The following is a 27175-nucleotide window of genomic DNA, read 5'->3' as shown; positions in this document are numbered from 1 at the left end:
GTTGGCCTGGGGCTTGGGGTGGGGGGGGGCAAATGTAGCTCTGGGTAGCTATTAGTGTCAGGCTCTTCTAGGCCACAAGCAGGAGCTAAATAGCTCCCAGTTCCCCTCAAATTTGAACCCTGCTAACAACCTCAAGAGCCTGCAGTCACGTCCTTCCCATACGATTGTGCCGTACTCTTGTAAGCCACGTTTCTGCCGCCTGCGACGTGACCTACACGCTCTCCCCAACTTCATTTTACTCCCCACAGCAGCGGCTGAGCCATTGGCCACGGAGCCGGATAATTGCTCTTCTTCCCAAATGTATATCGTTTGCCTGGATCATGGTAAAATCAATCCATGACTGTGCCAGAAATGGACGCCATCACAAGCGGAAAAAAGACCTTTGGAATCACTCGCATTTCAATGAGATCAAAAACGGTTCTTCCTGCGCTGGTCCGAATTGTAGCAGTAGAGGAAGACCCGATCTACAGTAGGTCATGCATAGTGCGGTTTCCTGCGTTTCAAATGAGTTCCAATCACTCTGCATTGTTTTCTGCTGGAAATTCATTCGAATGTTGTTTTAAGTAAGTGGAATTGTTGGGGCTGTTGAACATTTCTTTGCAGAATCGGCGAACCTCCCCAGCCCCACCAGCTAGGATGAAATCTTTTCAGATGCTTCTAAGATACATTGTTGTAATTGGCACAATAAACGTTTAACTCTGAATGATATGGCTATGTTTGGTGCAGTTCAATCCAGGAAGGCAAAATTGTAAGGGTTGTTCCCCATACAAGGCGCCATTGGCAGTGTTTGCTCCGAACTACATCAAAGACCGCTGGACAGATTTGCACCACACATCTAAATTCCTGTTATGTATATTTTGAGCTCACTGACTTATTTGCAGCTGCACATGGTACTTTTGGGGGGGCTCGATTGGCCCACTGTGATCTGCAAACATGGCCCCGTCTAGCTCATTGAAAGTGAGACATTTTTATTGGTTTGGGTCCTGCGTATAATGTCCAAATGACTGCGAGAGTGAACCGTGAATGTTCACAATGGGTCTCTTGAACCCCTGTAAAAATCAGCCAACAGGGGGCATATTGCAACCATCTGGTGCCTAGAACCCGGCTGAAACCTGTAGACTGGGTCCAAATGGCCAGTGGCGGCCCATGTATCTAGAATGGGGCAGGTGGGCCTTGAGCAGGATTTTTGCGGGCCTGTGGCCCTGACTCCTGTCCTTCTGACCGAGCCCAAAAGAAACAATTGTGGCAAGTTTACCCAGCATGGACCAGTGGGGCCTGAGACCGGTCTTTGTGCGTATGTGGAATAGGTTTGAATCCCAGAGGCCCCAGGTTGGATCAGTGGGTCCCACTGACCTGGATTAATGTCTGGAAGCCCTGAGCCAGGTCAGTGTTTTCCCGCAGGCACATCTCCGGGCCTGGAAGCCCTTATCCAGTTCTGGTCCATGGTTATACCGCATTTCTGGCTCTGGGCCCATGAGCTGGAAGCGGGTCTGATACAGGTATATGGTGACCCATTTACACAGCCCAGGGTCAGCTGACCCTGAGGCGGGCGTGTGGGAACCGCACACTCGGCTCGGTTGACACTGGGCTTGGCCAGGTACGTTCAAGTGTATTATACAAAACCTCTGCAATTCTGTGAAAAACCAATGTCCTGACTTTATGGTTTCATGGCACTACAAGTAAAACCCAGAAATAGATTAACTGTGGTTCCTAAAGCAGCCATAACTCCTCCCTTCCATGAACTGCTCATAACTGCACACATCAGATGACTTCACAAACTATTTCATCCATGGCATCTCTGATGTCGTAACACATGAGTGCAAACTGCAAGAAACAGTAGTCACAGTGCAACCAATGAATATGCTATAGAGTGCCCTGAGAGTTCAGTTTAGTGACCATGATTTATATAGTTGTGCTAAACAGCGTTGACCCCTACACCAAGCTCTACTCTAGTGATTACATCGGAATCGTACCAAAATGTCGACCTGACAATTGCGATGTCTGAAAATGTCGACTTTTTTTTTTTTACCCCCCTTACACTACGTATATATGTGGGGGGTATGGAATATAATATTAATATTTCCCCCCTGCATATATATATATGTGTGGTGTAAAGGGTTAAAAAAAAAAGTCGGCATTTTCGGCTGTCGCAATAATCGCATAGATCCATTACATCCACAGGTCATGGCTGTATATACTGCAGCACATATATGACATATGGGCACTGCGACAAAGCATCCTGCCTTTTTCTGGGGGTCCTTAGTCTGGTGGTAAAGGGGGCTGGGTGCCATTCCAAGCTAGAGAATGGCAGATCCGTGGGAGGCTTTTTACCCTTACAGGTGACCAGGCCAGCCCTACCCCACCAATGGACCGCAATCCAATTCCTTTAACGTCAGGTAGACCAAGGGAGGCCACCCTGGTGTCAACATCTGGCATGGCCACGGCATAGACCCAAGCGGAGGGACTAGCCGGGCCCAAATCCCACATTAGAATTGGAAGCTATACAAGCTGCCCGAAGAGACGCACCTGTGTTTCCTTTCTCCAATCCCAAGATCCTCATCGTGCCAGGTACCATCCCCAGGGGCAGAGCCCAAAAGCCAGCCCCTAAACCGGCTAACACACCTGAACACCTTTATGCCAGAACACCGCCCTATAAGATCCACCATCCCGGTCTGTCCGTGTGGGTGTTGGAGAAAGGAGCTGTAGACTGAAGAAGGGCGACAAGTGCCTTTTTGTTGCTGGTTGGCGGAGAGAACAGGGGGCTGCTGAGTCCACTGGAGGAAAAATCGAGAGGGCTGGGACAAATTGGTACCAAATGGATCAGGGGAAGGGCTGGAGCAGGAGCACAGACAAGCTGTTGAGTACTAAGAAAAGAGACCAGGATACTGAAAGTCGTCCAAAGAGACGATCCTAGAAGACGGGTGGTGCTCAGAGGAGTAAAGAAGTTTCCCAATGGGCTGAAGATCTTAAAATGGATACTAGTGCAGAGGGCTGAGGCTCACAGGAGCCAAAAAGGTAGCCAGATGGGTGAATATCTTGAGGGTAGTAATTCAGAGAAGAGTGGTGCTTATGAGTGAAGAAGGTGAGGGTATTGACAACAGTGCCTAGAGCGTTGATGGTGCCGATGGTGACAATTGTCTCAGAGATTGAAGAAAGCAGAGACAGTGAAGGTCTTATGACATTCAGATTGCACAAGTGCAGAAGAAGAGGTAAGGGGGTGGGAGGGTTGGAAAGTGCCGGTCTATGCAAATAAAACCAAGTGAAAAGGTGGGAAGGAAAAGGGTGAGGCGAGGTGCAAGTGCTAAGTGGAGGCCAGAGGGCAAGTGCCAGGGAATGCAGGTAAGTGCAGTGAGGGGGCGGTGGTCTGGGAGAGGGGGCCTGGAGCCCTGTAGTACTCGGAGGGAAGCCAGTCACTGTGGCTGAAGGTGTTAGCAAGGGATGGGGGAAGAGTGAAGGAGGAGGAGAAAAGGAGGGTCTTGAGGAGCTTCCAGAGCTTAAGGAGATCCAGCGCAAGATGAAGAGGGGCATGGAGACCATTCCTTAGGGAGGCTCCTATGGAGGAGAGATAGATAGAGAGAGAGAGAGAGAGAGGGAGATCTCCCCCCTGCACCCCCCACTCTCTGCTTGGAGAAGCATCTGATTTGCAGAGAGTTGATGCTAGCAGACCGAAGGAAGAGGGAGTTGGATGTAGCGGGGTCCCAAGTCCCAGAAGGCATTGTGGAGTATGTAGAGAGTCTTGAATTTGATCCTAGCAGCAACCGGGAGCCAGTGGAGAGAAATTAGGGATGCAGAGATGCGTTCCCTGGGCTTGAGGCCAAGGATAAATGTTGCAGCCCTGTTCTGGATTAGTTGAAGGGGACAAAGGGAGGATGAAGCAAGATAGAGGAAGAGGCTGTTACAGTAGTGTTGCCTAAAGAGGACCAGAGCACTGGAGACATTGAGTTTCTGGGGGAAGGTGAGGGAAGGGAGAATACCTCTGAGGAGGTGCAGATGACAGTGGGTCTTCTTGGCAAGGTCCGCGATGTGAGGCGAGAAGGCGAGAGAGGAATCCAAGATGACGCCAAGGTTTTCTGCCTCACAAGAGGGTGAGGGGAGGGGGGCCTATAGAGGGCGGACAGAGGGAGGGCCGGAAGGTGGGAGCTGGGGACCCAATGAAAAGGATCTCGGTCTTACTGGCATTAAGGCAGAGATCACTAACAGTGTACCATGACCGAATAGCAGACAGTCCGGGATGAGAGAGGTGGAAGAGGGAAGCTTGAAAAGGCCCCAGTTGAACCTGGGACGGTCAGTTGGAGAGGAAGGAGGTCAGCCAGTCCACTTCCAGGCCTGGGATGCAAGGGTGTCACGGAACTGATTTGTCAGGGTGGCATGATTGACCGTGTCGAAGGCAGAGGAACGATCCAGGAGGATATGAAGGGAAGGAGAGTTAAAGTCAAGATTAGAGAGCAGGTCATCACAGATGCACATGTTTAATATGGGGTTAAAAAGCAGGATTGGGAGTATACAGCTCAGAGGTGATTACACAATGAGAGACTGGTACTGATAAAAGATTGAAGAATGGGTAAGGAAGTTTGAGAGTGGCCAGAAGAAAAAAAGAGGGGGACAGTAGAGCGATTGAGGAGAGTAGGAGAGCACCCATAGTACAGGGGCTAAACATTAGTGCTGCACGCCAAGGTCCAAGCCCAGATCGCCTGTTCCACATCCAGGAATGTGGGAGTTGCCACAACCTTCAACCAGGCCATTTCCTTTGACCACGATATCCATGGGGTCAAGCATTTGTAACCTACAGTGGGGGGTCCAAGGAATAAGAATCTACCGCTGCACAAGAAAGCCAAGTCTCAGCGGGTAAGAAGGAAATAAGAGCTGACCGTGTGAGACCAGAGTTGGCTGAGCACTGTCCAATGAACCTGCGATCAGGGTCGGACTGGGCCACAAAACTAATTTCAAGCTGTTGTTAATCTCCATTTACTTTAATGGGATCAAATGCCAAGAACATCTGACTTCACCCACCTTAATACCTGACTACCAGTTAAGACTGCACTGAAGGTGGATCATTTACAAGGGTGTTCCCATGATGTCAACCAAGATCAGTCATTTTTTGTCATGTGCTGGTTTTCTCGGAAGGGTGATCCCATTGTGTACAATAGAAATTACTTTTTTTGACTGTTGAGGGAAGGCTTTCAGAGAGTGATGCCATTGAAGCATAGGAAAGGCCCGGGGATCGTTGGCAATGAGTCCGAGGAGGGTGACACCCTCATTATGAGGGGTGGCTGTGAGGTGTGCTCCTGGCCACATTAGTCATTGGAGAGGGTTGAGCCGATGATGGAGGGAAGGAGTGATGGGGCACACCAGGCTCTGCATACTCCCCATTGTGGTGCTGTCCTGTAGCAGCCACTCGCCATACCACCTAGCAGCGCAAGTTTGCAAGTCCAGGTTGCATGCGTTGGGGGATAAAGAGATGAGCGTAGGTCAGAGGATTTTAGGAGTTTGGGGTGGTAATATATTACAATAAAACCCTGAAAATGTCCTGTATTTCAAAATGCTGCTAATTTCAAATCTAAAAATGTTATGAAGCTACAACGCGAAGGAATAAAACGGGAAAAGAAGAACCCCGAAAAATAGCCTGGGGGTGCAGTAATGAAAATATTGATGTTGAACAAATGTGGGTAATGTTTGTTTGAACTATTTTGGGGTTTTATAATCATATGAAGTAATTGCAGACTCAAACTCTTGCACTCTCAACGCACAACAAAGCACTTTATGGATGAAAGCCCACACTTTGCTCAATGTCTAGGAAATGCAGTGGGTTCCACGGCTTCGGTTTCACCAGTATGGCACTGTGGCTGACTCACTTTGTTCCATTAATAAGTATTCACTGTTAGACCACACGTTTCCTAATCAAAACTCTGTATGGGTTGATGCCCCTCACATAAGCACTTTGATAGCAGATATTCTGCTATGTTTCATGTATTTACGCAATTAGTGGTTATCCCTTCTTGAAACCTCCTTTTCTTTGTCCACTTTTTAGGGTGTTCCACAGTTGCCGTGTGCCAAAGCATTGTACAACTACGAGGGGAAGGAGCCTGGCGATCTCAAGTTCAGCAAGGGTGACATCATCATCCTGCGCCGGCAGGTGGACGACAACTGGTACCACGGCGAGATCAATAGCGTGCACGGCTTTTTCCCCACCAACTTTGTGCAAATCATCAAGCCTTTACCTCAGCCACCGCCTCAGTGCAAAGCGCTCTATGACTTTGAAGTAAAAGACAAGGAAGCCGACAAGGACTGTTTACCCTTTTCAAAGGTAAAAAAGCAGGTGGTGGTGTGTCTCGTCCTTGTGGTTGCGTGCCTTAATAGTAATTACGATGAGACGCTTTACCAGAAGTCTTGTCTGCACATTTGTGGCTGAAGTCTGCTGTTCATGCACATTCCACACAAGTGACTTCAGGAAGCAAGATTGCAGTCTGTTTTGTAGATACCAAAGCCATTTTCCAACGATACCCAGGCGTTCAAGGTTAATGGTGGTGCCCAATTCAAATGCAGAGCATGGGAGTAATGCGAAAGGAAGACAGGTGGCCTGTATGGCGCAGGGCAAACATTATTGGCAATTTGGCTACATTTAAGACAAGAGTTTTCTAGATGACTAAATATTGATCAGGGACCCCGTGCTGAAGCTTACCCAGGGTTCGTGTTGGGCCCATTCCTCTATTATCCAGATCTGAGTCTTTGGTGGTGTAAAGGAAACTTGGGAAGGATGAGAAATTAAAGGTGGATGGAGGTGAACAGGTACAGGATGTGCTGTGGGGTGAGGGGTATTTAGGTGTTGCCACAGGGCACTGTAGCACTAATGTGTTACCTAATGTCACTGCATCTTAGACTAGGCGTGCTGACCCAACTTTAGATTATACTGCGACGCAACTAACGCTACTAGTATTAATCAGTATTAAATGCCCTAACCCAGCCCTAGCGCCAGTCCAACACTCCCAACCATCTGACTGTATCCTCTGATGTATTGTGCCTACGCCTGGCCCAACGTACCTTTAGCACTCCCAAAATGCACACCACTAGGTAGGAGCCCATTGACCTGCCTTATTATTGCTCTAGCCACCACTTTCCTAGTAAATATATTGGTAAACGATCATCCCCCCCACTATTATACTAGCATCATACCCACCTAGTATAAACGCAGAAAGACCTTCTAAATTAATCATGCAAGAACTACTGTTATCACAACCTTGCACGACTTCTGATAGAAATAGTAGACTCCGCGCAAGACTGTCTAAATTGTATGAACCGCCTGCCAGAACATTAGCACCTAGGAACAATAGATCCCATCCTTTATCTGTCACCCATCCTTTACCTGTCACAGATACCCATAAAGCCAAAGGCAACCTACCTCAAACAACACAGAGCTCATCTCCAGCTGGCTCACCCTGCCATACTCTCAAAGGAGCCTTAATAAATGCTAGATCCCTGGTCGCCCATGCCATTGAGATATCTGAGATTATACAGCTAGAACAACTAGACCTATTAGCAGTCATTGAATCCTGGCTGCACGCCGCTGCAGGCCCAGCACTGTCATTAGCTATCCCTAAAGGCTACACCATCCTAAGATCAGACATAACTGAGGCACGAGGAGGAGGCATTGCACTGATTGCAAAAGACAACCTACCAATCAGACTTATACCTCACCTGGAGACCAACTCCTGTGATAACTTATCAGCCAAACTTAACCTAAATAGTACACAAACTCTTAAAATTCATCTAATACACAGGCCGCCAAACTCTATTGGAACTTTCGAAGATGATTTATCTAATATCATATCAAATAATTTAAAAAATTCCTCTCAAGTCATTCTACTAGCAGACTTGAATTTAGGATACAACGACCCAAAAGATGCACATGCATCTACTGTTGCAAATATCCTCACAGAACAAGGTTTCACCAAAAAAGTACTCGACCCTTCACATTCAAAAGGAAGAACCCTGGATTGGATAGCGGACCATAACTGTAATGCGACTATCTCTTCCAACTCGCCTGTGATATGGTCAGACCATCATCTTATAACTTTCACCCTCAACACTGGTAAAACTATTGCCCTGCCTGCTGTACCAGCTCCCCAGTCCCTACTCGCAATAAAAAAAATCTCACTTGTGACAAACTACTCCCTCTCATCTTACCCACCCTGAACGCCCTCTCAGAAAACCTGGGACCAGATGCCCTGATCAAAGAATTTAACAATATTATGACCACTTCTCTAGATACAATAGCGCCACTTAAACTCAGAAAAAGTAAACCCAAGGCTCACCTCAACTCTTGGTACACTCCCTATTTAAAAACCCTTTGCACTAAAAAAAGATCTTGCCAGTCTCTATGGAAATCTCATCCATCCGAAGAAAATAAAACTAATCTGAGCGCCATTTCTGCCCTCTACAAAAAAGAAATTCTCCTAGCCAAACACGAATCCTACAACACAAGAATAGCCCAAGCTAACTCTAGCACTAAGGAACTCTTTGTTATCCTCAAAGAATTTGAAGCACCTATACCTATACCTGACAACTGCATTAAGGATAAACCTTGGTGCTCGAATATCCAACAAGGCAAAGTCGCAACATTTCAAATAAGAATTAATAATAAAAAAGCCTCACTATCACCCAACTTGCCCAATAATACTACCTCAACCAGTCCCACTATCTCTGACTCATTACCTCGATTCAAATTCACAAAAGTTACTATTCTCGAAACCGAAAAGACAATACTCTCACTCAAACCCTCTAATTGTCATGGTGATCAATGCCCTGCCCAACTCATAAAGGACGCAGCCAGAGAACTGTCACCTTTTATCACCAAATTGATTAACGCATCATTCAGGACTAACTCCATCCCCACTAACCTTAAGGAATCCTGGGTGCTCCCCCTACTAAAGAAATAAACTTTAGACCCTCTAATTCCCACCAATTACCGACCTATTACCACGGTACCATTCCTTCTTAAAATCATAGATAAAATGGCTTATCTACAAATTCAAAAACATTTGGAATCTAATCATTTGCTAGACAATCAGGCTTCTGGCCTCAACACGGGACTGAAACTGCGCTAATTGACTTGAAGGTCCAGATCGATGACCTCAGGGACAAGGGTGACCTAGCTCTCCTCTTGCTCCTGGACTTATCGGCCGCCTTCAACCTGGTCGATCACCAGGTCCTGTGCAGCAACATGGACTCGGCAGCACACTTCTCCCCAGAAGCCATTGCTTGAATACAATCCTTTCTCAGTGACCGTACCATGAGAGTATTCTCTCCCATTGCATCAGCTGACCCTATCCCTATCACGTGCGGTGTTCCCCAGGGTTCTTGTGTCTCGCCCACCTTATATAACATCTTCATTAAGCCCCTTTTCGATGATTTGGATCATCTGGGTATCACCTACACTAACTATGCAGATGATACGCAGATCCTCCTACCAATTACTGGCGATTATGAAAAGGATTTGGCCTTGGTGAATAAGGTTTACCTCATCATCCAGGCATGGATGGCCTCCCATGGACTATGCCTGAAGGATGAGACAGAGATCATCATCCTGGGTACACAATCTTCTCTCAAAAAACTAAGTCCAAAATATTCTGCCTTCAGCGTCGACAATAACATTATCACAACTGCTAAGGAAATAAAAACATTAGGGTTTTACTTGGATTCTGCCTTAACGTTTAACAAACAGGTAAATACACTGGCCTCGGCCACAGCCTACACATGCAAATTAATCAGAGCCGGCAGAGCCTTCCTCTCCAACAACACCTGTATCACCCTTGCTAGAGCTCTCATATTATCAAGACTTGATTACTGTAATGCTATGTACATTGGGGCGAGCAAGTAAACCACCAAGAGAATCCAACTCCTGCAAAATAACGCCCTTAGAGCTGCGCTTGGAATTGCCAGGAGAGATCATATTTCGGACACTAGAAGAGCTAATAACTGACTGTCCACAATGGACAAAATAAAACTTAGTCGCCTCCCTTACTCATAAATGTGTAAACAAAGAAGCCCCTCGCTATCTTGTGGATAGAATCATTACTAAACCTGAGACAAGATTAACCAGACATTCCAATACTAACTGCCTCTTGACCCCTAGATTCAAACTTGCCAGAGTGGGAGGAAACCGCTTCCAGGTTAAGGCTACCCAATTATGGAATTCACTCCCCACTCCACTCAGACTAGAACCATCATACACAAAATTTCGCCACAACCTTATAAAAATGCTCAAAGATTCTGACGGCTAAGTGAGAATCTGGCCTTAGTCCATTCTACCAGCATTTACCTTTCTTTACTTCGGACTTCTCTCGGTATGCCCATTGTAAAATCTTGTATAAAGCTCATATTGTATATATATTCTTTGTGCAATCACCTTGTAAAAATGTGTTTACTGTAATAATGTTTTTTGACTTTATAGAATAACACTACAACTGTAATGTCTTCTTATGAACAACCAAGCTGTGAGTAAACTTTTGCGATGCGACCGACTACCTTCGGGTTTGGTGCGCAATACAAGTAATAAACTAAACTAGATAGATCAAGAAGATGGGTGAACGTATTTCCTTCTTGCTTGGATGTGTAGATCTCAGTCGTTGGATCGAGCAGGAGGTCTAGATGGAGCAGTGGGTTGACGTGGTGAGGCAGGAGTTGCTCAGTGATATTGACTAGTCTACTTGCTTATTTGAAGTGCATGTGAGGCCTGCATTTTTGCATGCTTGGCTTGAGATGTCCTCAATTGATGCCTCAAAATATGGAAGCGGTTATGATATGGGATTGTATAGCCTTTTCCTGACTCAATCACGTCTGAGTCAAGAGTTGTCCTTGTGAGTAGGGGAAGAGGAGAAAAATATGGTGTACAGGCAGCTGTGAATGGCCAGTTCAATCATTAATGCCAAACGTCCTTTGCCACCGCCAAGTGATTAACCTGTGAAAGAGGGGTGGAGACTGAGAAGTATAGTGGACTGATATGCTAATGCCCCATCCCCCAGCCCCAAGAAAGCCATAACTAGTAACGTGTGTGTGTGAAACAGTACGGCACAGGGAAGTGTAAGTTGTGGAAGCGTAGATGTTCACAACTCTGTATCTTTAGACAATTTACTACATAGGAAAGTGTGTGTGTTGATTAATGTAAGCCCTTTACATAGGGCTCCATGTCACCTTATGTTCCATTTCAAAGGACATGTCTTCCTTGTTACCCAGTGCCAAGATGGAACAACGTCTGGCTTCAATTTGACTGCCTCTCTCCACCCCCCACACGGTTTGGTCAGCTGATTGGTCTCCTTCAAACCACAGAGGAAATAACCAAACTAGTGGAGTGTTTTCTTTTATTGTGTTTGAGTGTATTTTTATTGAAGAAGCGCAGGGTGTCATTTCAAACACAAATGACTAGCAGTGTAGACAGTAAGAGACAGCAGAAGCAGTCTTGAGGTAAGGTACCTTTACAGAGCATTGTTTAACTGGCAAAGAAGGGTTAAGAGTGGTAACATATACCTGGGACTGGAGGTGATAGCAGTATTATCATTTTTGATATATTGAGGACAATATTTACAGGTTACAAAGAATGGCCCTCAGAGCAGAATGCAGAAGTGGGTCAGGAAGTTTGGATAGGAGGATCGAAAGGTATAGGGAGCTCCTATCACTAGCGGGGTGGGTTTGAGGCATTTTTGAAGAATTCCACTGAGGAGGTGCCTTTGAATGCCGGGGAGAGCATTCCAGCTGAGTGGGGAAAATTGGGGAATGAAATGAAGGGAAAGCTAGAAGGGGGCACAGTGGGGAGGCAGATTGATGAGTTGTGAGGAGCCGAGGGGAGTTTGGTAGGGAAAGTATAGTGAGATGCAGTGAGTGAGGCAGTGGAGAGTCAAGACCATGGATGGATTTATAGACTAGTAGAGGAAGTTGAGGGCTTTGTGTAAATGGGAGCAAAAGAGTAGATTGGTAGACCAAGGAGTAGGCTGGTGCAGTAGTCTCGTTAGCTGAGCACAAGAGTAGCATCGTTTGCTGAGCACAAGAGTAGCAATGTGTTTTAATTGAGTGTAGCGTGAAGTGTGGGCTAACATTTCTATTGATAAGGAGTTTGAGTCTGGCTACGGTGGCAGTGGCCATGATAACCTGGATTTCAGGTTTTCAGGTTGCTCTCAAACAGAAGGCCAAGATTGCAAGCAACGGGTGAGGGGGTGTGGAGGACAGGTGGCTGAAAGAGATGGGAGAGTGGGTTGGCTTCGGAAGCGGGGAGAAAGATGACTCATATTTGTGGAGTCGAGCATGAGGCAGCGTAGAGCAATCCCGTGGTGGAGTGCGGTTAGACAGTTGATTTTGTTCAGAGATTACAGGGTTGAAGGAGGAGGAAGGAGAAGCTTGGAGTATCAAAGCTGATAGTTAATTCCAGAGGAGACAATGAGGTGAAGAGAAGTGGTCATAGGACGCATCCTTTGAGGAACACATAGTGGGAGGGTTGTCTGGGAGTAGGTCCTTGAGATGGAGATGGAGATGGAGAAGGAGCAGGCCAAAGAGATTGACCACCCAGTTAAGTACAGTGCCATTGAATCTGCTGTGGTGATGTATAGGCCTCACAAGAAAACAATAAATAAATCAATAAATCCAAGGAGGGAAAGACTTTTAATGAGGGAGGAGTGATGCAGCAGAAAGGTATAGAAGGATGAGAATTGAGGAAAGGAGAGTGCTGGGCAGTGGTAAGTGATTTGGCAATGTGGATGGGAACAATCTCAGGGCAGTGTTTGTACAGGAATAAAGATTGGAGGGGTCAGCAAGTGAGAATACCTTGAGATAGTTGACGATGCAGTTTTAGGCAACCCTCTGGAAGATTGTACAGTGCTAGGGAAGTAGAGAGACGTGTCTGTAGAATGTAGGGTTATTAGGGTCAGCACTTTGTTTCTTTAGGGGAGGTATGCCTGTAGCCATTTTGTAAAGATACCAGCTGAGAGACACCTTGAATAATCATTGTTGATACAAAGCGGTCAATTGGAATGCGGAGTTGGAAGAGCGAAAGATGGTTAGCAGTTCAGTGGGGGAGAATTGGAATAGGGAGGAGAGTGCAGGAAAGATCTGAGGAGTGGTAAAAGGGAGGGTTTGGAGAGATGGAATGGTGTACAGGATTGCCTGTATTTTGTCAATTTTAGTGGAGACGTATGAGTCGGTCATCGGCAGAGCGAGAGGAGGAAGCGAAGTGGTTGAAGCATGACCTGGAGGGTCTTTGACAGTTTGCAAGGGTTTGAGTGAAGTGAAGAAACAAGATTAGTGTGATAGTATAATGCCGAGAGCTGCGATCGGGGTCAGGAGAGTCCTTGTATGCAGCAAAGAGGCTTGGGGTATCTGACGTTATGTCCTCATGAGCTGGATGTCTGGGTCGGTCCTTTGACGAGTGAGACGTGGTGAAACAGAAGGGTCTCAGACTTTGGGTCTTTTTACAGAAGTTTCTTTATTAAGCAGGTGTAACCAAAATGAGGTTTAAAGAATAAAGCAAAATGTCATAGCGTAAATGCTTTAGAAGTCCCTCCCTCCCTGCGTGTATAACGCAAAATGAAGGTGTACCTCACCTAGGTGCGCAAAGTACTAAAACCCCTAAAATAAACCTGCCTGTCACAACTAATCCTTTAACTTAAAATAATGGTTTGCTGAATCAAATGTTCCTTGAAAGTGAGTTATCAGAATAGCTAAATCTAATGGTGCAATGAAGAATATAAACGTAGTCCTTCTCTTTTGGTGAAAAGTAAGGTGGGTAGAATATCTATAAGTAGTCCAGGCTCCTTCACCAAGCTCCTCTTCCTGCAGCAGCATCTGAAGAGAAGTACATGGAACCTGTCCCTGACTGAGACCAGGTCAGAATGAGCTGGCTCTGCCTTTATAGCCAAACTACTGCTCGTCCTTTTGGCTGCTGGTTGGTGGAAAGCCTTGCTTGTAGGATTGGCTGGCAGGGTGTTACCACTCTGGTCCTCCTGTGTTTAGGCTCTTTCTGTTGGCCAGTTGGGCTTCTATTACTTCAATTGTAGATTAACTCAATTTAATTTTTTTTATCCTGGGCTCCTTTAAAATATTATGTGTACGATCCTTGCGGCTCAGGTTTATGTTTTATTCATTTAAGTACCTCTTACATTTCCCCAGGTTTCTCTATGGGGACTTGAACCCAGATCCTCATATAGGTTCTATGAAGTTCCAAACATCTGGGACTTGTCCTGGCACTGTCGAAGGAAAAGATTAGGGTCTTTCCTCTGATGTCCTTCAGTGTTTCTCATCTGTCCTCTCATCGACTTCATCCCTCATAGAGGAAGACGTTGCCATCCTGGCTCCTGGTATTCCTGCACAAGCATGCTAAGGGGTGGATTCCCATTTGTTCCTCCACGTGTCGGGAGCTGCACAACTTCTGTCACCGTCCCAGCGGGTAGCGTCTCTACCGCCACCAGGCAGTCCTGGGTAGGGTTCTTGTGTGGATCGCAGCACTACGATTCTCCACAGTCCCTAGTTGAGGACGCAGGCAGGAATGGGTGAAGGAGTGGGCAGGGTAGTGTTCATTGAAGGGGGTGGACAGTGCAGAGTTGAATTTAGTAAAGGGGAGATCAGTAGAGGAGTGAGAACTTGGCGCAAGATGTTGACTTGGTCGAGGTAGGGGACTATGTAGTCAGGTTTGGAGAGGGGATGGCAGAGTGGGTGAGGAATAGAGAGGGTGACATTAATGAGAGAATGGTCTGAGGAGGAGGAAACTGTTTGAGTAGACGAGATAAGGTTGGAAGATATGAATATGAGATTAAGAGTGTTGCCTTGAATGTTGCTTGGAGGTTTATGCAGGTTGATTAGTAAGATGTTATTGAGTGAAGTAAGTTTGAGCTATTGGGCCTTAGACCTATTGAGAGGTTCAGGCAGCCCATCATGGTGGCAGGAACATCCGCTTGAAGCGTTTCAAGTATGCGGTCAAGATCTGAGAAGAAGAGGCGTGAGGTGCCCAGAAGGGCCTGCTCTGTCAGCTGAGGGTGGGGTGAAAGCTGGGCTTCAGTTCTCTTGCCTGCAAACCTAGGAGCCCCTAGACATAGAACAGATTGACGGTCAATGCAGGAGGCAATTTCGGACCACTGCTAATCTTACCATGTGTTACCATGATCCTCATGCCAGCTCGGACAGGAGAATGAGGGATTGTGCTGGGAGCTCGGGAAATGTCCAGGACAAAGGAGACTAAATACCTTCCTTAGGCCTGAGATGGCCAGAACAGCTGTGTGGAACTACAGGCACTTCTAAATAGGGATTATGAGGGTTGCCATTGAACTGTAGATCTGGGAGCTAAGCCCTGGATCAGACTGTCTGGTAGGTGCTTTATGGTGGTTTGGGACCTGTTTGAGTTACCTGCATAATCCAGCCTTTTTTAACATTCTATTCCTGGGCTGCAGTTACCATGTGCTGTTAATAGGGCAGCAGGATGATCTTGGGTCCAACAGCAGGGTAGAGTCACCTTACTGGTTTACGTTTGCAGGCCCAATTTAGGGGTTAATGGCCTTTTGATAGACTTCGTCTATATTTATTCATTTGGTGGTTTTGTGGAGTCGTACATGTCACCCTCCAGCCTCTTCAAAGTGCTTGAAGGCCTGGTAAAGTGAGTCAAAGTTGAAGGTTCGGGCCGCATGTTGATTAGTTGCCCTACTTTTATTATCAGGAAATTCCTTTATTCAGCTGCGATAGATGCGGAAGAGCAACCAGCAGAGAGTTCAGATTATGGGGGACCAGGTACTATTCAGAGCGGGTGATCTGCTATGAGGCCTATGCTTTGGTTTCCTTGCCTGCAAAAACTAGGAGGGCTTAGACATAGAAAGACATAGCAACATGACACAATGTGACATTACTTAGGATGACATGATAACATGACATGACAAGTTCAGAGGGCAAACTGGATTCATGTTCATAAATTAAGAAAAAAATATTGTTTTATATGACCAGCAGTGCATTTATATAGAGAAACCCGCCTTATTCTTCTTTGGTTGTAGTTGGTAAAGATAGTACTTCTGAATAGGAACACTGTACACTGTACCAAGCACTTCCATTTGATGGCTGCACTACCACTTGTTTTTGTTACCCTTTGCTCAGCACTTTCCACTTCCTCCTCCCCCCCTGCACTTTCCCCATTCCCTCTCCCCTGCACTTGCACGTTCTCAGTGTCACAGGGCCTAGTAAGATTGTTGTTTTGCTCTCCCTTGTTCCCCTCCTTTGCCTTGTCGCGTCCGGAAACACTTCTGTATGAGCGTGATACAAATAAAATATCGCGTATCGTCAAGAGAAGTCACTGGGCAGGGACTAATGCTATATGTGCTTAACAATACTTAGGAAGTGGGATGCAGATAAAAAAAACAGTTCATGAAGTGGAAACATGCAGAGGGGACAAGAAAAGTGAAAGGTTCCGTTATTTAGAGAAGGTACATCACTGCATTATCAGCTCAATTGTATACAGTGCTTTGCATCTGCGCACAGATGGGAGCAGGGAACATAATGGGTTGATGAGACTCTTCAGGAGATGGAACGTGCTGTTTTAGTGTGACCTTAAAGCCATGAAGAATAATGTTTTGGGGTGTACTAGATTTTGGCATTGGCGAGTTGTGGAGGCAGTCCCTGGATAGATTTGTAAACTAGAAGGCGGCACTCAGAGTTGGCGTTGTATGGTATATGGAGCTGGCCCGTTCTGAGGTGATGGACCGACGTGGCAGAAGAGCGAGGGAGGTTGCAGGCGGCAGATATGGCAAGGCGGAGTACTTTGGTAAGTGGAGAAAAGAAGTCAAACGGGATTCCACAAGGATATGCGATATTGCCACAGACCATAAGGCTACACTGCAATACCCATCCCTCCGCTGTCCACCTTGTGGGCAACAGGGATATTAAACTCTGGGACTTACAGGGAATGGGGGAGACTGAGGCATGGCCCCATAGGTTCTAGATGTGAAACTGTAAAACGAAAGACCTGCTTGACCACCCTCCTGGCAGCCCGAGTGAACGGTGGGAGTAATGTCACAGCAGCTGCCTGCCAACAAGCCAAGTGGAACTGGAGCATCCTAAAGTCATGTCTTATTCTGGAGGCCACCGTGCCAACAGACATGGGTTATTGGGGGTTGGGGCCAATGGACCCCACATGCCCATTCATAGCAGCACTTGGCATGGGTTGCCTTGACTTTCTTGCAAATGCATTTTCGTTTTCTGACATTTTGTCTTCAAAAGGGGTACTTTGCATCGGAATGGGTGGATTTTCCGATGTATCCTATATACCGTCACCAACGGAATTGGTCCCCAGGGACTCAGTGTTCTGTGTTTTTGTTTCCAGAGGGACACAGGTCTTCTGTCTGCTTACTGGTCAAGCAGCCCCTGGTCATTCACGGCACCCACCGCTGCCATTTCATCCATTGGCACTTTGCACGCTGATACTTGTAGTTTGGTTTCCCCGTTACAGGGTTGTAAATTCCTGCATGCAAAGTGCTGTTGGATTTAATTTGCGCATGGCTTGGACGACCTAGCGAGGGCGACAAGGAGAGCTATGAAAAACGTGCCGTCTTTTATGGGAATCTGAGACCACCATTGTGTGGTCAAAGGAGAAATGCTCATCCAGCCGTATCGGTAGCTTCCCACTCGGACAACCCCAGTCTAGAGGCGGCCCAGAGTATCCTGCAGAGACCTCAGCGTGTCGCGGCATGGTAGATTACAGATGTTATTGAAACTGCAATTTAGTATTTTTTCTAAAATGAAAATAACTTTAGAGGGAAGAAATCCTCTAATAATACATCAGAGATTTAAAGTTGCCATTTGTTGGCTGTGAGTACCTCTTCTAGTCCTAGATTTTTTTTTTTTTTTTTATTTATTATAATCTAAAAGATTTTTTAACAAAGATTTGACGGTGATTGCGCTTAAAAGGTTCCAGAGCGTTAAGGTCGTCTCGAGACAGACAAAGGAGGTGTCCTGCGTGTTTGGTGGGTTTGTTGATGGGACTAGTCCTAGTTTTAACTTTGCATTTTTGTTACTTGCATATGGGCATGTTGCATGCAAAGAAAAAAAGGTGTAATGGATTAGGTTTTGACACCTGACAAGGTGCACATCTGTTAACCCTGTATAAGGGAACGCATAGTTCTTTACCTATAATCGGGCATGAACAGAGCTCTCCCGTTTCCCCATTTAATGCTGGAGCATGCCATCCAGTCTTGATTTCTTTCTTTATGTCCTGGAACCTTTACTTTTCCATTTTAAATTGAGGACTACAAGCCCCAGGATTCAAAGGGCGGATTCCTTAAGGGCAGAGAAATCCTACTCTAAAATCACAGCTCTTCTCCTAACTCCCACCCACCCGCATCGTTCAGGGCTCAGCCGCATCAAACCAGGCTTTTCGGCCTCTCACTAGGAGTCTGTGCTTTTGGTGCTGAGCTGGGGTCCTCGGAGCAGCAGCGACTGGCTTCAGTGATAGTGTTGTCCGGCAAGCAGTGTCCAAAGGTGAATCCACTAATGAGATGGTTTCCTCCTCCCCTCAGAAAATTAAAATGTTACAGCGTAATGGTCCACAACAAGCCTGTTAACGGTGCAATCCTGACTGCTGTAACAAGTGTCCTTTGCATTCTGATGTCATACCTAGTGTGCGTTGTCAGCAAGAAGTGGGGAGGGGGAACAGGCAGTTTGGGAGCCCTGGCAAAATCCAAGATGGCAACACCCACCTATAAACTGAAACTCTCTCATAGGCTAGTCGGTTCCATGTGTTAATTCCGCCGCAAAAATATTGCGATGCAAAAATATCGCCATATTTTTGCGGCGAAATTCACACTTGGACCATGCGGGGGACACCCCTACAAACCCTGCTCCCACATAATATCCCCAACAAAAATATTGCCTATGGCGAACCAAGCGGCCATATCTACGGCGATATTTTTGTTGGGGATATTATGTAGTGATACCGGCTAGTCTAACTAGCAGCGATCTCAATAATCTGTCTGCCTTCATCAAATATCTCCAGCAATCGGCACCCTGCGGTGAGGTGGCCATTGTAATACAGGTCTGTCAGTGAAGCACTGGTCAACAGAGGGCCTCCCGGGGAGGGTTCTTCTTCCCTGGAGGAAGGTGACCACCCTTGCCTGGGCAATCGAAGAGAGGGATTCCTGGGATCAGAGAGGCCTTCCTGGTCTGGACACGAAATCATTGGGTACCCAGACAACGTAAGATACAGCAGCCCTGTTATGAATGAGTCACCATGCGGACAATAATGTGACATCAATGGCTTGTAGGTTTATAATTCTGCAATCTCAGTACCCAAAACTAGACCTGGCTTATATTTCGTTTTTAGCAACTGCCACCATACTTCTAAGGTACATAACTATAACATTTTGCACCAGAGGTGCATTCATCTAAAAATCCATCTCTGACTTTTGGGACTTGGAGTTCCAGCTCTGGGTTCAGGAATACAAATGTGACCTTTAAACCTGCATTGCTGTCACTGCAGCGGGGATTAGGAGATGTTCACAGCAAGGTACGTGTGTCCATTATGCTTTTTGTCATGGAACATAGTGACTTTGGAGTCTGATTAGCAGATCTCACTTTCAGAAACAATTACCTGCATCATTTAATTTTTTTTAATGAAAAAACTATTCTGGGTTCCCGCCCTCCCAGATGGCACTCTGTCGCACACAGATGCTGGCATCACATGGCAGGTCACTTCAAAAGTATATTTGCGTGTTCCTCACATGATATGATATGGCATTTATAACGCGCCTATACACAAGTGCATGCTCCAGAGTGTTGATACTAGAAGGCACCAAACTGCCAAGGATGCTGTCCAAATACACTGTTACTCTCAAGTATGTGGGAATTCAGAGTAAAGTGCAGCCTTTCACTTTAATGGACACGTCGGTTTCAAAGTGCGGCAATTGGTTGCATGTTGCTATGTAATTTTCAACAGTGCCCTACAAGTTTGGCTTTGTTAGCATGCTGCCCTAGAAAATGCTAATGCCAGTGTTGCTCCAGGTCAGTATATTGCAATGTTAGTTTCTACATAGTCCACAGAGGAGGATAAATATTGGCCGGGCTACATTTGCATTGCCCTGTGTGCAGGGCCACTGATGCAGATTCGGTTTTTCCCGCTCTCTCTGTTATGGGTTGCGTGGCAGTCGTCTCTACCTCGCGTTCCAGACACCCCTCCTGCGCTCCCATCATTGTGACTAAGTAACAGCCTTCACCACGCACTGCACATGCACCCAAGTCTGGCCGACAGTGTCATTGAGTGGACCCCACCCACATAGGGTGACCAGACGCCCCGGTTTTCCCGGGACAGTCCTGGGAAATCGCCCAACTCCCACCCACCTAAGCAACCCGACCCCCTTCACCCAGCCAACTACCCACTCCAGCCCCTGGTTTGCCCCTTACAACTTGGACGTATGTAACTCTTTCCCTGTGCATACTCTTGGACGGATGTAACTCCCCACTTTACAACCTCTTCTAACACTGCCCCCCCCCCAACTTCTACCCTACTGTCTGACCAACGATGCTCACCACTTCTGTATTTCATTTTTATACCAACAGCGCCTCAATGCCCCTGGGTTGTATGTGCGCTTTATAAATTAAATAAATAAAGAAGGGGAGGGACTGCGGCCTGCTCATGCTATGCGACACTACTCGTGTCTGTGGACACCCGAGAGCTGTGTTTGTGGTGACAAACCTGATATTAGTTGTCCAATGAAATCAGTAGTTCCCCATAAAGCAGTAAGAGTGCCTGTGCTCTGTGGGGCCAGATTATGAACCTTTTTACGTGGACGATGTTAAATAATAAGTGGCAAATGTATTTGTTTTCTTGCCCGATTTCGCCCTGGAAGGTCGCTACGTGAGGTAGTTTTTGTATATGCAAACTGCACTGCATACAAATGACCACAGTAGCATCCAATAAGTGATGTCCCCCCAACCCCCTCCTCACCGCCACACCCCAGCAAAGCATTATTTTTGCATTGTGGCGAGTTTGCCGTTTATAACAAAATGCACGATTGAGCCTCTGTAAATATGCTAGTCACTTAGGGTTTTAAATATTTGATTACTAAATTACACAACAACAACAATTTACGGACGCACAAAGGAACAGACGCGCTTTTTGGCCCATGAAAATCACATTCTGCAGGACAGTCTGGCATCATTCTCTGGAAAGCGGTCACATGACGGCTCACCCCAAAGAGCAGTTCCCCAGAGAGGGGCGGGAACGGGAAAAGCTGTGCCTGGCGTTCCCGGAAGCCGAGCATATCGGGCAGGATTGTTTTCTCATTTGTTCTCTGATGGAAGCCTTGGCACGATGTGCTGAGGCCTCCTCGATTTTCAGGCGCGTTGAGATCATTCATAGATGGCGCTGAAGCAATCGGGCCCAGTTTGCTATTGGTTTGAAGCTAACCAGGCGCTAAATAGCTCCCAGCACCTGGTCTTTGCGAAGTAGCAGTGATCCCATTCATAAAGGTGAGACGGGCACAGCCCGCCCCATAGATATACTAAATACCACTTTTGCAGTTTAGGGCCTCGCAGGCCATCCTCCTCTGGAGGTATGTGAGCTGGTACAGAAGCAATCAAACCAATAGTACTGGGGTACTAAGAGTCCAACGAAGGTTTACAGAAATAGGTTATTGAATTAAACGAACAACAATGCACCCAAGTAATAAAGACACTAATGGCCTAAACCTGTAAAGGATAACACTGAGAAAGCGGACTTTAAAATAAAGGGGCCCTCTGGGTTTGTAGACATGGGTGTTCAAGCAAAGATTTCAGCAGCAATTTTGAAGTTATTCAATGTCTTTCAAAAACATGGAGAAGGGGACTTGAGTCACAAGAGTTGAGGCAGACCAGGTGGAAAGGGCTGCTTTAAATACCTTTAGATCGCGTCGTTCAGGGCTCAACAGCATCAAACCAGGCTTTTTGGGGTCACTAGCAGTCTGTGCTTTTGGTGCTGAGCTGGGGTCCTCGGAGCAGCAGCGACTCGTTTCAATGATAGTGTTGTCCGGCAAGCAGTGTCCAAGGATGAATCGACTAATGCAATGGTTTCCTCCTCCCCTTGTGGAATTAAAATGTTACAGCGTAATGGTCCACAACAAGCCTGTTAACGGTGCAATCCTGACTGCTGTAACAACTGTCCTTTGCATTCTGATGTCATACCTAGTGTGCGTTGTTAGCAAGAAGTGGGGAGGGGGGACAGGCAGTTTGGGAGCCCTGGCAAAATCCAAGATGGCGACACCCACCTATAAACTGAAACACTCTCATAGGCTAGTCTAACCAGCAGCGATCTCGATAATCTGTCTGCCTTCATCAAATATCTCCAGCAATCGGCACCCTGCGGTGAGGTGGCCATTGTAATACAGGTCTGTCAGTGAAGCACTGGTCAACAGAGGGCCTCCCGGGGAGGGTTCTTCTTTCCTGGAGGAAGGTGACCACCCTTGCCTGGGCAATCGTAGAGAGGGATTCCCTGGATCAAAGAGAGGCCTTCCGGTTCGGACCAGATATCATTGTTTGGGGACACAGACAACGTAAGATACAGCAGTCCTGTTATGAATGAGTCACTGTCCACCATGCAGACAATAATGTGACATCAATGGCTTGTGGGTTTATAATTCTGCAATCTCAGCACCCAAAGCTAGACCTGGCTTATATTTAGTGTTTGGCAACTGCCACCATACTTCCAAGGTACACAATTATAAAATTTTGCACCAGAGGTCGATACATCTAAAAATGCATCTGACATTTGGAACTTGGGGTTCCAGCTCTGTGTTCAGGAATACAAATGTGAACTTTAAAACTTCATTGCTGTCACTGAAGCGGGATGTCATGAGATGTTCACAGCAAGGTACGTGTGTGCATTATGCTTTTTGTCATGGAACATTGTGAATGTGGAGTCTGATTAGCAGAGCTCACTTTCAGAAACAATTAACTGCATCATTTAATTTTTTTAATGAAAAATCTATTCAGGCTTCCCGCCTTCACAGATAGCACTCTGTCACACACAGATGCTGACATCACATGGCAGATCACTTCACATGCTCCAGACTGTTGATACTAGAAGGCACCAAACTGCCAAGGATGCTGTCCAAATACACTGTTACGTCACTCATTAATATTCACAAGAAGAAATGTGCATACATTTAGAATCACTGTATGCACATTTTTCTCATGAATAATATGGAGGGGTATCCTGAAAATCTGACATGTTTCCATCATGTTTCCTGGAGGCCTGGAATTGGACACCCCTGTGCTATTGTCATGCAGATTGTATTTCCCAGCAAGCTGACAAGTTCCCTGATATTGTAGTTTGGTATCCAATCTTCACATAACATCACTTAAAATTATTTGCCTGCAAGCGATCGTCCACCTTTTGTGGGCATCACTCGTGTGCCCGGCTTTGTGGAAAGGACGCGTAAAGTAGCAGGGGATGCCCAAATTATTGCTGAAGACATTCTCCCAGAATATATAGGTGACTGGTGTGAAAGTGGTGTCTGACATATAGCTTGAGCACAGCAGGAGGGCACAGGAGAAAGCGAGAATCCCCTTTTTGGTTGCCAGAGGTCATCTGGAGCTGTGAGCAGAATGCTCCACTGCAAGCTGTTATACTGGTGCCGCGTGCATACAGGGCTGGCGTGGCAGAGGTTGCTCTGTCTTTGTCTTGGGTGAACTAGTCCCCTGATCATGTCACAGTTGGGTTTGGGAAATGGATTTTGAAACTCCCACTGAGAAGATTCTAAAAAAGTCCCACCTTGCCACCTCTCCGTATTCCCCACCAATAATACCACCAGGAGTCCCTTTCACGTGATCCGTGACCAGGACGATTCTCTCGCTTTCCCCTATTTGGCACTATTACTTCCGGTTTGCTCCAGCAACTCCTCTTCCCGGGATGATCAAAAGCACAAGATGACCCGAGGAAAACCAGATCAAGCCAAGAATCACTACGTGTAGCAGCACCTCATGGATCATCAAAATGTTCGGGATGAAGGCACTGCACTTGACCATGCTTCCCCCTCAACTTGGAACATTTTACAAGCTGTCGGAATAACCACAGACACTCTGGAGAATTAAATTGGTCAGGTGGAGGTTGATGAGTCATTGATCTGTCATGAAATGTCAAGTAACATAACATATACTGTGGAGACGCAGAGAACATGGGCATACATCACTAAGAAAGTTGAAACGCTGCATTCTGTGGGCAGGTGTGTGTTACCCCACCATTCTGTGCTTATTAGATGCTGAAGATTCCTTGTAACCAGTTTGGCTCGTCATGTTTAACTAATTGATGCATGTCAGTATTTATGGTATAAACTCATTGACTGCTTCAACACAGCCAAATGGCATGTGCTTTAAAAAAAAACTGCCTATGCTGTTTGCCAGCTCTGGAATATAGTGAAGTTGTGGGCATAGGTTTTGCCCTTATCCACCTTCGGCTAAGAATCAGAGGAGCCTCCATGGGTAGGCAAAGGGGGCATGTGCCCTGGGCGTCCACCTGGCCAGGGGTCCTCACCTGTGTACCTGTTGGAAATAAAACCTTTTACAATTTTTTTAGAAAACCTAAATAACACATTCAATAATATTGTCCGGTGTGCTGCTGGGGGGCTGAGCCTGCTGCTTAGGTACATAAAGTTTATGCATTCACTTTAGCACAACTATTGTAGAACTTTTATATAGATCACATGCAATACCCAAATGTCAAATGCATAAAAATAACTGAGTGACACAATGGTTCAAAAGATAGCTCGGTGTGTTAAAACATCTGTAGTCATATGCTCGATCATAATGCTACATCCCGGCAAGGCAGACTCGGCTTTTCCTCTCTGAGACTGATAAACTTGAGTATGCAAAGTTTGGTGGCAGCAACATCTGCTGTGCTACAACCCAACATACTTGCAACACAAGTACACTGTTTCTTTTGCTGGATCTATACCTAAAGCTTTAAAAGACAACAGTAAAACCCTGATTAAATGTATTTGGGCACCCATCAATTCGTGTTCCAGTACTTCAACATACTGCTATAGTAGAATCATTCTTTTATTGTATCAAATGTTCCTATACGTTTTTATTTTAAATTGTCATGTTGGTTTATGTGATGATGTCTGTTCTTTCCAAGTCAGCTCTGCAAAACACTGTATTATTTTAGTTCATGGAAGTCAAACATTCATAATTAATTGTACCTTGTGGTATGGCTTTGTAAAGACAGGAGGGGGTATCTGTACCCTCACAATACTCAGAAAGATAGGACAAGGTCCTTTATCAACAGTTATCCATTCAGTTGAATACCAGCAAGTGATTAAAAAAATCCAAATTTTAATATTATTTCATTACAATGGAAATGACAAATTGTCTAAAATACATAATTAAACCCTCTAAAAGGATACAAGAGTATCGTTATAACTGACAAACATCACAAACCTTCTATTCTAAAAATACCATAGAGATCTTTCCATTTCTAATCTCTATTTTCATCTCTGTTGTGTAATATTTTAAATCAGAGAAACGATTATTGTGAATCGTTATGTTATTTATTTACCTATTCTAATTCTATTTGATTATTAGAGTTAGAACATCCCTTTAATGAAGTTTTCAATTCACTCGTACAATTTAATTAATTAAACTGACAGAATACTCGACATGTTTCAGTCCTCTTTGTTGATCTTGGGACTTTCTTCAGGAGTGGTCAATAAGAGGGATTTGGAGTGGGCTTCAGACAGGTTTAGAGTCTTCTGGCCTTCTCATTTGAATAGTAACAACTGGTCTTCTAAGTGTGGGGGCTTTCTTGACTAGCAGGCGAAAAATGTCCACAATTGTTGGGCGTTTTTCTTGAGAGGAGAAATGATTCTTCCTACATATTCATTAAATTGGAATGGAGTGCTCCGCCGGTAGTTTTTCTTGCCGCGGTGAACCGCAAAGGTTCTAATAGTTTTCTTGCTTCTTATGCAGATGTTTCTGCAGGCGGTTTCTGGTTCTTAATTTTCTGTTCGTCGTACTGGTGACCGCATGGGATGCATTGGTATCCCTGTTTGGTGGCGTCTTCTAGGGGCCGTGATTAGCACTTCTTGTACGGTCCTCCTTCACTAGTACTCGCAACTCCTATGATTCGAGCATCATTTCTGTACTCCTGCTCTCTTTATGGCAGAGTAGAGGCACAGAGCACCCCAGCCAAAATGTTCTATTGGGTAGCCAAGGTCAAGCAATCAAGGCTTAAGCTCTCAGGAGGTGATGCAGGCTGGTTCTTAAGTACAGTCTAGTCCCCAAGCACCCACAAAGGAATGTCCACGCACTATGTTAGTGAAAACATAGTTCTTTATATAAACAAGGCTCAAGTTACGTACACAATCACAATAACACATTGGTGCTCAGGTTAATCTAAAAATGGTAAATATATACAGTTTCCATGTGGTACCACAATTACTCTTTCATTCCATAAAAATGCATCAACTGTACTCAATTCACATGTCATACAAATCAGTTAATAATGTGAACCAACAATAGACATAGGAGGAAAGCTGGTTGGTTAAAACAATAGACCAGTAGGCAAAGTTCTGTGTGAGCATCCCCCCACCTGGGCAACCTGTAAATAAAGATATAATACAAGCCCAGTCCATATATTGTTTGAGTCTTATTTCCCACTAAAAAGGTCCTACTGCCCCAATGTACCTGGAAGAGTAGATTTCTTCGATGGGAAGTCGACCAATCCTTCTTGAGTGTCTCGCTTGAAGGCAGGAGCCATGGATCGTCAATAGTCCTTGAGGAAGGTGAACCTTGGCGTTGAGAGTCGTTGATGCAAAGGTTCGATGGCGTCGAGGCAGCAGCTTCGCGCCTGGCGGTGCTCCTTGATGATCGGTGTCAAGCTGTCCCCGCTTCTGGCCAACACGGCTTCAACGGGCCTCCAGCGGTTAGGGCGGTCCTCCGAACCCTTGTCGATAATGGTGGACGGAATGTCTGTGTGCTTTACTTCGGATTCCTCAGCGGTCCCCGTCTCCGGTTGGCAGTCTTTCGAAGGCTTGCTTCCAGGGTGCTACTGCGAAGGTTTAGCGGTCTGCACAATAGCTTGGGGAGAGGTTTCCTAGCCAGGTCCTCTCTCGGATCAGTCCTCGACAAACTAGACAGCTTTCGGATCGGGTCGAAGCAAATGCAGCAGCAAGTCTTCTTCTTCCAGCTGGGCTTCAAG

At 45.9% G+C, this 27175-nt stretch overlaps 1 protein-coding gene across 4 annotated transcripts in view; it reads left to right on the top strand.

The window, feature by feature from the left end:
• SH3RF1 (SH3 domain containing ring finger 1) overlaps positions 1-27175 on the top strand; it is a 493515-nt gene that overhangs the window by 253737 nt on the left and 212603 nt on the right. For all 4 annotated transcript variants that reach the window (XM_069631396.1, XM_069631395.1, XM_069631393.1 and 1 more), the window contains exon 3: positions 6029-6304. In XM_069631396.1, coding sequence (XP_069487497.1) covers positions 6029-6304 — 276 coding nt within the window. The remainder of the gene's footprint in view (positions 1-6028; positions 6305-27175) is intronic.

Source organism: Ambystoma mexicanum, chromosome 6q (genome assembly GCF_040938575.1).
Source record: "Ambystoma mexicanum isolate Mex_15411 chromosome 6q, UKY_AmexF1_1, whole genome shotgun sequence".
Taxonomy (NCBI): domain Eukaryota; kingdom Metazoa; phylum Chordata; class Amphibia; order Caudata; family Ambystomatidae; genus Ambystoma; species Ambystoma mexicanum.
Note: the sequence above shows the minus strand (reverse complement) of the source record. Positions and strands in the feature narration are given on the sequence as shown.